The sequence below is a fragment of the Hirundo rustica genome, chromosome 9 (assembly GCF_015227805.2).
Source record: "Hirundo rustica isolate bHirRus1 chromosome 9, bHirRus1.pri.v3, whole genome shotgun sequence".
Classification (NCBI taxonomy): Eukaryota; Metazoa; Chordata; class Aves; order Passeriformes; family Hirundinidae; genus Hirundo; species Hirundo rustica.
The window spans coordinates 19,712,786-19,725,699 of record NC_053458.1 but is presented as its reverse complement, the minus strand read 5'-3'; the positions used below and the strand labels follow the sequence as shown (position 1 = coordinate 19,725,699).

The window sequence follows — 12,914 nt, the reverse complement described above, 5'->3', positions numbered from 1 at the left end:
TGTACACAAATGAGTCTGAAACAGGTATTATTACATTACATTATTCTGACCTCACAACTTGATTGTATCTTTTGGAGAAGGAATTACTCTTTCAGTCATATTGCTCTAACGTATTTGCATGGATCATTCATTTAGAAGCTTCAGAATAAATATTGTTCCTGTGACGAATGTTTCACGCTCGTTTTAAAACTATGTTACATCCCAGTGGCTCAGATACTCTTTTTTTTTTTCTAATTGTGTTATTTTAAATTTGGAACACAAGATTTAACTAAATCAAATTCTTGACCATTTCCTTATATTTTTGTTCTTAATGTTAAGCTCTGTTTTCTAGGCAGTTGTCCCGTCTTCGTTCTGATTCTGGCAGTCTGACTGCTACTAACACAAGAATATGTTATAGCACACTGACAAATTTTAAGTGCATACATCTTAATTGGTGTGACATGACCTCATGGCATAACTTTCCTATGATGATCTATAATTTCTGAATAAGTAAGCATACTGGGTCTCCAGAGATCAGGTAGATCACTGAAAGAAGGAAAGGGCTGATTAATGTCCTGAGAACATGATAAATCACTGCCAAATTTGCTGGTTTTATGTATCCAAAATACAAAATATTCTTTGGTAAGCTTGCAGACTGGTGCAAAAGCTGAGTGTCAGTCCTTGGTTTTGGTGGTACCATCAGAAAGATTCTGGTTTAGCTGTAAAAGCAGTAAGTTTTCTAAATCTAGCGGACAGTTACGTGTTTTATATGAGAAAATTCCAATTTGGAGTTGTCTGCTGCTCATTCCTGAATACAAGTGCTAGTCTGAGATTTTATGACATTGTGCTTTGTTAATGTGGAAATCAATATGATGTTAAAAACAAGATAGTAAATTCAGCAAGCACTAAGCATCAGGTGCATACAAATGATGAGAAGCAAATTATAAACCATGAATGCATCTTAAAATAATAAAATTATGCTGTCTAGAAATTGTATTATTATTAACTGCCAAATTATGAGACCTTCATTTACACTGCTAAGCCCTTGCTCACTGAAGTGAATCTTTTGATATCAGTGGGACTAATTTGTAAATGCTTGTTTTTGAAAGGCTATCACAACATTCCTTAAACTTTTTTATGTGTCTTTTGAAATTAATGTCTTCTGTGTTTTCAAATACATATTGCAAGAACAGCTGATTTGTAAGTGCTTGCTGCAAAGAAGAGAATTCCCAAAATGCAAACCAGAAGGAAAAAAAAAAAAGGAAACAAAAAGAAAATATGACTGAGATGCTGGTATGCTGGTACATGGCACCTAGTAAAGGAATTTTGAATTATATCCATTGAAATATGTTTGTAGCTTAAATGTTTTATAAATAATAGGGATCTTTTTATTCTTTGCCAGCTTTAAGGATTTGTCACTCCTCATTTAATACTGTTGCTGTGAACAATACAAGTTTTTTATAAGTATTTCATAATAACTTAATACCTAATGGAGTCTATGCAGATATTTCCCTATAGACACCTTTTTTTTCCTTCAAAACTCTACACAGCAGACCAATACCATAATTTTTAGGCACTTTGCTGTGAATTATTATAACAAGACAAAACCTGATGTATAAGAGTCTCATTGAAAGCCAATGAAAGCTTTAACAGCACAGAGTTTATGGATTAAATCTTTGCAGTAATACTTGTTAATAAAGGGTATAGATTTAGATACTAGGTATTAATATGTTCTCATTTAAAAAAAAGCAATAAATCATTTGTGTACTGCATGGGATTCCTATTTAAAGGACTAGGAATAGCTAGCTGAGTGAGCAGCTGGAGATAGACTGAGTGCCCTGGCAGCAATGTGGGTTAGCCTGCACTGGGGACATGTCCCTCACATATCTGTGAGCATGGGAAACCCCAAGTGCAAGTGCAGGCTGGAACAGCATGAGTAGAACTTTACTGACTGCTCAGATTTGCTGTGCAGCTGAAGGAGAACAGAGCAGCCAGCCTAAAGTGCCCCTCCAACATGGAGTGTGAAAGAGATGTCCTCAGGATCCTCTGAGAGATGTCCTCAGTATCCTCTGCTTCCCACTGCCCTGTGGAGCTGCACCACCAGCTCATGGAGGCACTGCCAAAATTATTCCCACTGTAGTAGTGGGAATGTCATAACTGCTGCTGACCCACCAACTCTCTGTCAGACTAAAGAGAAATGTTTAATGCTCCAGGCAAAAATACATAGAATCAGCCTTTTAGATATCAACACGGAGAAAGTGCCCTACTTGAGCACTGAGAAATGAAAAGAAAACCAACACCAAAAAAAAAGCAAAGCTGACAATTTTTTTTCGTTTCAGAAGCACCTAACAAAAGAAGCTTTCTATTTGGCTTGGGGTTTTTTGCTTTATTCTTTTTTTTATCTCAAAGAATGGTGATCTGGTGTTTATTATTTTTTTATAGTATTTGCAAATTTATGTTCAATGAACAAAGGTAAATCCAGTTTCCCTTTCTTATTTTTGGAAGCAGCAGGGGGAGAGAAGAAGGCAAAGTTCTGATAATTCGTTGGAATTCAAGTTCACTTTCAAGGAAAGTTCCCAAGAAACAAAGGGATGGTCATTTAACTAAACTGTTTGTAATTACATTTAAAATTAACAACCTGGGACCAAAGAATGCTGCATGCTGCATCAGCTTCAAAAGATTTAACAGATAGGACTTATTATCACCTTATTTATTATTATGTCTAATAAATTTCACTTTTAAACAGCAGATGTAAATAAGATTTCAAAGATAAATGGAAATGTGAGAGATTTGTAGATCTTTTATCTAGAAAATAGGATATCCATGGGCACACGTGCGTGCCTGTGTCTATGTACACTTGCTATAGCACAGGCATTGTAGTAAAATCTAATCTCTCAGCCAAGAATTGCTGAGTTGACTTTGTGAACAGCTATGTTTTGAAGGTCAAAAATTGTAATTGGCATATCAACCTATTTCTTAACCAAGCTGAATTTATCCTTCTATAAGCATGGTGTTCAAAGAATCAAGAAGACATTGATTTCTGTGGAAACTTTGACTTGTACAGTATTCTACTTTCACAATTTATTGCTTTTACAGTGCTTCAGTCTGGCAGGCTCTTTCTCCAGCTATATTATGCAATGGGCCTGGGTTATGGAATATTATATTAAAAACTCCTGGAATTCCTCAATCCCTCAAATCTTTGCAGCAAGATTAAATGAATTCTGCAGCAGGTTTTTCAAAATTCTATAGCAATAATATCCATGCTGTCTAAACTTTTGTTCTTTGGAGTCTATAGCTGTACTGTCACATAACTAATTAGAGAAAGATGGCACAAATACCCAAGTTAGGGTATTTTTGCTGATTTCTGCTGATCTACTGAAAAATTCACTTTGTAATTTTTAGGCTTTAGCCATATTATTAAAATGAAAGATACTGATTTTGTTCTTCTCAGTTGCTTTAGTGCCTAGCACTGCTTTTTCTGCTTTTATCACTGTTTCTGTAAACATGTTTAAAATCTAATTATCCTTATAAGCACATAAGAGGTACTAATTTTATCCAGTGTGAATCAGGAAGATGTATTTTTCGAATTCCAACCCTCACACAAAGTTGTAGAAAGTATTTTTGGACCTCCAATATATAAACTAGTCATTGCTGGGGGCAGGGGGCGGGAGGAGGTGTTTGTGTGGTTTTTGTTTTTTTTCCCTGCAGAGCTTCTAAAATAATGCTTACCTGCCATTCCCTGAAAAAAATAACTTTCACCTCGCAGGGTTATTGTTTTATTCAGATTCTTGGAAAAGAGGTATCCTAAAAATCTGCCTCTAAACTCTTGGAGTTTCTTGTAGAACTAGAGAACAACTAGACCATTAAAATTTTACATACTAGAAGAAAACGTTAATTTCTGCACTGATTCATTCATACAGTGCCCTTACAGCCTTCTATGAATTCATACTTTTGCCTTTTTAACAATGTGGCTGTTGATAGTAGAGGTGTCTTTTTTCAAAGGTAGGAACTTTTAGATAATAAATAGACTATAAATGGACTACTTTATCACTGTAATTCTCTAATGCACCATGTTTAATTTAGAAAGCATTAGTACGATTACCTGGTTAGAAGGAAAAGAGAATTTTTCAAGAAGACAGGTAATATCTAAAACTTTTTATTAAGTCAATTAAGGTAATAAGCAGCCATTAGCATTTATGGATATAACAATAAAATAATTAATACCTTGCTAGTCAGGCCCTTGATGATTTACATCATTGAGAAAATCTGACACCATATCTAGCTGGAAATTTTCTTTGTTCCTATTTCTGCTGTGAAATCTAAGGAAAGCTCCAAAAATTTGGAATCACATGTGGCAATTACCATGACGCTAACTAAAGCAATAATCACATGAAGACGTAGCCAAAATTGGAAAGAGAACTTGTTAGTTTACTGCTTTCCTGCAACTTTGGTCTCCAATTCCTTTGTAATTCAATGCTGCATTTTTCTAGTGTTACACTGTTTTCATATCAAAGCTATTTTTCCAGTGCAGATGCCCCACCTTGTGCATTACTGCTTTGAGTTTTTTGGCAGGTCCTGAAGAGTATGTACACATAAATATTCTTATTTCAAGGTGTCACTGTGGAATGAGATTCACAGAGGAATTTTCAATGAGCGAATTCAGCACACATTCTCATTCTTACCTGGGCTGTTCCTTGTAGCTGATGTGGGTGAATGTGTGTGCAGTTGCTCCAGCAGGCAGGAGTTCTACTGGTTTGAGCATATTCTCCTAGCTCTCTAGCCTGGTTCTCCACATTTGCTCTGGCATGCAACGAAGAAGTGAATAGCTCCTCAATCAAAACAAATCTTTGAGTATTCTTGGAGGATTCTGCAAAGAATAACTTATTTGGTGGAGTACCTCTTAGAAGGAATCCTTCTGTACCATGTTTTCGCACAAGGAAAATTGTGTGATACAATTAGATATTTTATTTATTCAAAAGATATTTTATGATTCTCAGGCAGCTCTTATCATATAAACATGAGGCTGATTCAGAAGTCTCTGATTTTAATTATGCATATGTCCCTGAACTATTTTTACTCCATATTGCAATGAATATGTGAAATATTTTACAATGAAACTGTGCTTTGCCTTTGTGGGTTATATGTTGGCTTTGAAAACAACTAAGTGCCTTTTTCTATAAAAGAATTTAGGATCCAAACTAAATATTAAGGTTTAAAATTGGTCCACTTTACTTCCAAAGTACTTGTATGGTTAATACTAGATAGAAAATCTTGCTGGATGTTCTCCACTACCTCTAAGTGACTGAGATATAGCTCTCATCTTTCTTATCCCTAATTAGCAAGTTATATTAAATATGTAACAAACCACTGTTTGGAATACATTGTTTTATATATTATCCAGGATATAAAAATTGTTAGAAGGCACTAGGTTATGATTCTCAAAGGCAAACTAGGGTTTTAGAGCTTTTTGGGGCAAGTTAAGCATGCGCTTTTTTACAAGGATTAATATGGAAAGTGGCTGTGTATGTCTGCCTGATAGCTCAGCCCATGTCCTCTGCCTTCTGCTGCCGTCCCACTTACCTCTGGCACCAAAGCATGCTGGACAACTGGCTCAGCAGGGACACGAACGGCTTTACTTCTGTAACATGCTAGATATCAACTTTGAAATTGCCTGAGCAGTCTTTGCCAACAGATGGGGTCATGAGATTTTCATAGAGAAGGAAGAACTAGTCTATAGACAGTAGCCTTTTGTACTTCTTTTTTTTTTTTTCTCTAAAATACTTTTCGGAGTACTTTAAGGATGCTCAAGTGTATTTGTACATTTTAGTATATTTTTCTTTCTCCTCCTCCATTTTTGCTCTCTCTCTCTTGCTTTCATCGGCTATCCCATGAAAATTCATTTTTTCCTGAAATTTTCATATAAGAAAAATATGACATATGCATATATGATTACATACCACATATGAATTTTTTACAGGTCAACTATTGGAATTCTTAATAACCCATAATTCAGAGTTCTCAGGACTTGTGCTGGTAGATCTTTACATGCCTCATTTATAACTCCAGGTCATGAAATATGACCAGATTATTTGCAGTTTATTTGCTAGGAAATTTGTAAAACTCTATTTTGGTCTCACAAAGTCAAGCAGTTAAAGCCAAAGAATGTGTTTGTAAAGAGTGAAGCAATTCTGTGAAAAATTTTCAAAGAGAAAGAGTGTAGATTTTCCAACAAATACCTTAGAATGGTAACTAAATCACAATAATGAAATCTGCAGTAATGCGTTTGGAACTTCATGAGCTGATATGAATGACCTGATCGGAAAGGAAAGCTCTTGGACTATTCTTACACTACAGCCAATACTTCACAGAACAAAGTACTCAGAGAAACAATTTAATTAGCAAGGAGAGAAAATTGAAACAAAAAATAGAAAAGGAAAATTAATAATTTACAGGAAATACTTTTATAGTGCATCTTGAAGGAAAAAGAGGGAAATTAACATTCGGGATTCCAAATGCAAAATCTATTAGTTCTTCAGTAAACTTCTCGCACATGAATAGCCAGTAGCAATTTATGTATTCTATAAAAATTTTTGTATTCTGTGCAGGATTTTTGAGGGCCTCCATCTATGTGGAGCCATGACAGGCAGACAGGCAGGGCTGGGAAATACAGTCAATGGATCAGGAACAGCTTTAACCAATTTAGGAGCATTTACGCCAAGTGGTAACAGCATACTGAGTGCTTCTTGCAAACACACAATCCAACAGAACTCAGTGCCAAAATTCCATGGCATTCAAGAGCAGCACAAAGCTCCGGAGTACTGGCTGTATTCCTGGACCTGTGTTCTCGTAGGCTCTCCAACTAAACAGTAGTTTCAGGAGCCGTTTGGGCACGGCTCCCGCTGGCTGGCACTCCGCAGACACGGGGATCTGTCCAGGCACCTCAGACAGCCAGGAATGCTCAGGGCCAAAGAGCAAGACCATGACTTGAGCTCAGCAGGGTGAGGACAGAGGTTCTACACATCCACCTCTCGGCTCCTCAAAAAGGTCACTTACCTTTTCTGTCTTACAGCTGCCTATTCTCTCTCATTTTTTCCTCTGCCTCACTTGGATTTAATGTGGTTGGTGAAAGAGAAAGGGCAGAGCACTTTGGAAACACTTTGCTGGAGGTGGAGGGTGCATAGCCCAGGCTGACAGTGACCGTATTAAACCTCTCAAAGAACTCCAGCTCTTGAGGGAGTCATGGAGGAAATCAAAGGGGGAGTTTTTCTCTGTGTGTAGTAGGTTTTGTAAGATGTCCAAATCAGGAAGCATTAGTGAATTAGGGAGAATAAAGGAGACAGTCCAGAACTGCTGACAGAGAAACAAATTGCTGCATTTGAGTATTTATGGAAGCTTAGAAAAAATATTCTAAATCTAAATTAATTGAGACACATATGAGTCTATAGAAGTGAAGTGGGCTTAGAGTACTGTAAAAAGCAGGCTTGTAACATATAGCCATTATGTGCTATGAAACGATTTCCTACTTTATGACTGAAAATTTAATAAAAAAGTTGTAGAACTAGTAAAATTGCAGATTATTGTTTGACTTATTTTCTTTTCAGTTTGAGGAAATTTTGCTTATGTCTCTGTTTTTTCAATTTGAAAAGAAGGAATGTTGCAATTATTATTTACTGTTTAAAATATTCTACAGTTTTCTTAATTTGTTAAAGGTTACTGTTACAATAGATGTAAAGTGATTCTGGAAATACTGAGAGAATTGCAAATTTTCCCACCTGTAGATTTTCATCAGCTATGATATCTTGTCTTTAAAGACAAAACATGCACAGGTATCCTAACAAAGGTATTGATTTGCCCCTATTTTGGATAAAACCAAAATAATATCATATTAGATGTGTATAAATCTTAAAAATCACCCCCTTGTGGGGAAATAGTGAGAGATTAAAATTAATGGGTTTTGACCAAGAACGTGTGCCAATTTCCAACAAACTTATTTTTATGTGAGCATAAGAAGCTCCTGGATGAGAAAATTTATAGTGGAAATGTTGGCAGGAATTAACCTAATGCTGCTTAAAGAGTACCACTATGTTAAGAAACACACTGGATACCAGACAGCTTTCTGTGGAAAAAAAACATACAAGTTCTCTGTAGGGGATCTCAGCAGAGCCATTTTTATTATCCAGAATAGTGGGTCTCTTTCTGTGATGTTGTTTTTATGCATGATATATGGGAACAGAAGCAAAACCAGCATTTTTTATTTTACATTTTTTCCAACACATTCTATAGTGCGTATTTATACAGTGCTCACTTAATTATATTTTATTCAAATAAACTGTCTCTGGTACAGACTATTTTATTTTATTTTTATTTTTTTATTTTATTGTCCTTGGGAATGCCTATGTGATGGTAACTCAGAATTATACTGTTGATCACTTGCATGCTGAGCTGCATGCTGGTAATAGGAAGTGCCCTGAATTAAATCTTAGGAATTTAGACTGATTCCCAGTGAAGAAGTAAACAAACAGCATGAAAATCACAGATCGGGACTTACACATTCCCACTCTCTCCTTTCAAAACCAGACATGATTTTAAGCCAAAATTTTGCACCTAGTCCATTTGGTATTAATTTGCATTGTTTTGCCATGTGGACAATAGTTGTTTTCCATAACAGCACCAGAAATTTAGTGGATATGTTATTTATAACCACAGATGGAAATATCTAAGTATTATATGCCTGGTTTTCTTTCTGAATGCGAACTCTGTACTCCTGATGAACTGTAGACTACCTTTGGTTTTGTTATTTAATCTGCATATGCTTTTCTGCAGGGTGAGATCCAGCAGCTGCTGATTATAGCTGATCCCAGAGCTGCATTTGACTATTGTGAGCATTATAGCCCAGACTGTGACTCCCCAGTGCCCAATGCTGCTCAGGCTCAAGATCCTCGAGTTGATGAGGTGAGTAATCAGTCATGTATTACTGGATTTATTGCACATTAGTGGTTGTGCTGGAGAAAAGTTACCCAAGGAACACTTCCAGCTAAATGGCATGCATTGTTCTAGAGGTGAAGAAATCAGGTTGCAGGAATGAATTCATTTTTGCTGTCCACTCATTTATGTCAAGCATTTGAAGGAACCTATCACCCTAATGGTATTTGAGCAACCAGCACTCTCAATGAAGTTAGACTGTAATTATTTAAAAAAAAATTAGCAATATGAGTTTGTCTACTCATGCATATTTATTCTTCCTGCGTAGGTCTGTAATTTTACTGATGCTGGATATCAACAAATGCCACATTTAGAAGATGTAGGAGCTTGGAGTTTCCCACAATTGTAAACTTCTCCTGTTAAAAGTGCCCCATGTTTTAATGATCTGCGTGCATGAATGCATGTGCACACGAAAGTATTTCAGCCAGTTCCACCCATAGGAGCTAAACCAACAAGGACAAAACAGAGTAGGAATTTTTCCCAGAAACATGAAAGATATTTAGAGAAACCATTAGTCACTGTAGACAGTTCTCACAGCCACAAACTGAGTAATTCACCCAGGTCAAGATAGTTCCTCAGATTAGACCTCTGAGCACTTTATGTATTGTTGTACACATTCTAAGTACTTGCATTGGACAGTGTAAAGTTAAAAGCTTGTCCAAAATGTATCAAGTCATAACTGACCTTGGCTCTGGACAGCTAGTATGCACCATGTGTGATCTGACTGGTTATTACTACTGATTGCTCAAGAGATCAGCATTAAAAACTGGCTGAATTGTTCTTAGATGTCTGCTTTGAGCCTGTTTTGAGAGTGAACTTTTCCTAAACACATGGTAATTTCATTTGTTGTTACTATTTATTCTGCATGAAAATTATGTCAGCAGGAGACAAAGGCCCATAGGGTGCAGAATTTCTTTCAGAGGGGCTTCCTCCCACATCCATTCCATCTGAGGTATAGTTCAAGATGTGTCCAGTCACCTATACAGAGGCAAAGGACTTCAGGCTGCATTACAGTGTGTGGGGTCTGGGCTTTTCAGGAGGATCCCAGAGGACCTGCTGTCTGTGTGCCTGCATACCTGGATCTCCATATTCCAAACCAGAACAGATTGAAAGAATATTGCTGGTAATTTATGTAAAGACAAAAAAATAGCAAGAGGGGTTTTTTTGTTGTTTTTGTTTTGGTTTTTTTCCATAATTAAATTTCAAAGAAAATTTGGGAACTTTCATGGGTTTTGCTGCTATTTGGTTGTTCTTGGATTTAGTGGTTTATAATATGCTTTTCAAAGCCTATTTTTTCCTCTTGGCAACACACAGAGCTTGTGGGAGGACCTACGAAGAAAAAAGTAAAATCAAAGATCTTAATTTGTAGCGTAACATTTTAAAATTAATTTGAAAAGAAATTGAAAAGCACTTAATGATTAATAAAATGGAGAACTGCTGTTTCTATTTATTTCGGTTTTTTGCTGAGATTGGTGATTGGATTATTTTGCTTAGCTTTCTGGCATAAGACATGATTTCCTTGTTGTGCTCCATGAGTTTATGTGTCACTTTTTATAAATATTCCCAGTGAAGTCAATAGAACTCTTTAATGTGTAGTAGTGATCTAAAATAATCCTATCAGCAGTGCTACCAATATGAAAAATATGCAGTAGAATAAATCCAGATTGATTGAATTTATAGAATTATGGAATTGTTTGCAAAATAGTAAAAAGAAAGCTTGTGGAGGCAGGCTACTTTGTTATCTTTTGAAAAGCATCCTGTCAGATCACAGAGATAGTTTATTTTAAGGAAATAAATGAAACAAGCTTTATTTAGGTACTGAAAGAAGTTATAGAAGTGCTGATTTTTGTAAACTGTAATTGCAAAACTAAATATGATGTTAAAAGATAAAAATATATTTGCAGTTAATCTCTAAGGAAAATGATTTTTAAAATGCTTGAGTACATATTTTGAGCAGATTACAACTTTGATTAGTGATATCTAATAGAATTTATAGACTTAGACCTTTGCTAAGCTTCTGACTTTTCAACATATGAAATTTTAATTAAAAAAAAAAAAAAAAGTATTGTATGGTAAAGTACCCAACAAAGATATTTGACTCTGGGTGCCTTATTTCCAAAATTACTATAAACAATGAGCTGTCACTGAATTAAATTTTTAGTAGAGTTTCTTAGTAATTGTGCTAAAAATATAGAAATGTGTGTAAAATGGATGGCATTAAAATTTGTCAGAGTAATGATACTGCAGAGCAGTAAACAGTGATGGTAACACAACTAAAGGCAACGTTACGCACATACAAGCCAAAGAAATTACTGCAGGGCAAACATGATGAACTCAGTACACTGCAATAACAGTCTGCGTGCATGTGGTAACAGAAGAACCTTTCATCTGCAGCACATTGTCCCCATCTGGGACACTAATCATGCTGAAAGCCACCATGGAAAGATTATTGTTCAGCTTGATTGGTTTCATGGTTTGATCTTCAATGTTTTTACACAAACTCTTGTGGTAGAAAGAAGGGACGGAGAAAACTGGGCAAAAGTCTAGGCAGGATTGTGTCTTCAAAGTCTGGATTAAACCAGCTGAAGCTGAAAATATTTGTTGGGCATTAGCCTCAAAATATTCTAACATTTTTAGGAGAGAAAGAACAAATTATTAAAATGGTGAATCTCTAGATATCTTCCAGCCAAGGATAGCTACCTTTCTGAAAGTTTGGGGAAACGTTATTCATACTTTTAACTGACTCAGTTACAGAGTGACTGTAGAAAGTTTTGAAGTCTGCAAGTACGCAAGAGTTAGCCATGGTGGTCTGATGGTCCCTTTTGGCCTTATATCTCAGAGCTTTTGAATTATTGCAGTCCAGAATAAGAAACTGATACTTGGCTTAGAGATAAATTATGTGATTTCAGAGCCTATTAATGTGTGTTGCCAGCACTGATTACAAAACCCAAAGGAATTGATTGACTTTTCATCTGTAAAGTAGAAAATTATATTTGTGAAGTTGTATTTAGGAAGATGAATAGGATTTCTCTTGAAATTGCACACTTTTGTAGTCTCCTGGCAAGCTCACAGCCTAGGAAGGCATTCAGTCTGAAAAGTATTTTTAGACCACTGAAGAAGCATTGAGAGAAAAGGATTTAGGTAAAAAGATACTGGTTTAAGGGCATAAGTACTTTGTTTAGCTGCATGTAATCCTTATTGCTCTAGGCAATATATCCAGCATTTTAGGTTTTGGGGCATTTCTTTCAATAGGCTGATTTAAATGAGTCCTTTTCTGAATTTATTTCCACCCTATGCCCTCTTTCCAGTTCAGCTGGTGGAATTGTCTATATGTTTGTTATGGGAAGGGTCTAAGACTTCATCTAGACTAAAAATAATTACCAACCATAAAATCATAAAAATTATGGAATATTTAGTGTGAGTTTCCATTAAATGAGCCTGAGAGTGCATGTCACATCACTGCAACATCAGGAATGAAATATTTGTTTTTTAAAATTTGAGTTTTTCTCAAGGCCTTAAGACCTTTACTGTGTTCTCACATGTAAATTTACTGGGCGCTGATTTGTAATCATATTGTCTTTATTAATGATACCTTAAGTGCTGCAGTGAGATTTCTGTTTCTTGTTTCTTTTGCTTTTGCATCTCATTCAAACTGCAGTTTAGTGATCCAACAGAGAGAATTTCGATGCCTACTTTTTACTTACAGGATCTCTTCATGGCTGAATCAAATGCCAAGTTTACCTTAAACAAAGTTCAGGAAGCATCAAGCATCTCACAGTGGGATTCACAAAAATAGTAAGCTGTGAATAGACATAGAACTTGTGAGCCTAGAAAGGGAGGGCTTATCTTAAATTCAGCCCTTGTCTGCAGGCTTACCCAGCTGTGCTGTCCTGATCCCCCATGCCATTCTTCTCCCTCAGCAAGGTCAACTCCTGCATCCTCGCTTCTCTCTT

General features: G+C 36.0%; 1 protein-coding gene across 4 annotated transcripts in view; it reads left to right on the top strand.

Annotated features, from left to right (window-relative positions):
* The window catches only part of COL11A1 (collagen type XI alpha 1 chain), a 129,818-nt gene that overhangs the window by 25,162 nt on the left and 91,742 nt on the right, over positions 1–12,914 (top strand). For all 4 annotated transcript variants that reach the window (XM_040072551.2, XM_040072553.2, XM_040072552.2 and 1 more), the window contains exon 5: positions 8,803–8,931. In XM_040072551.2, coding sequence (XP_039928485.1) covers positions 8,803–8,931 — 129 coding nt within the window. The remainder of the gene's footprint in view (positions 1–8,802; positions 8,932–12,914) is intronic.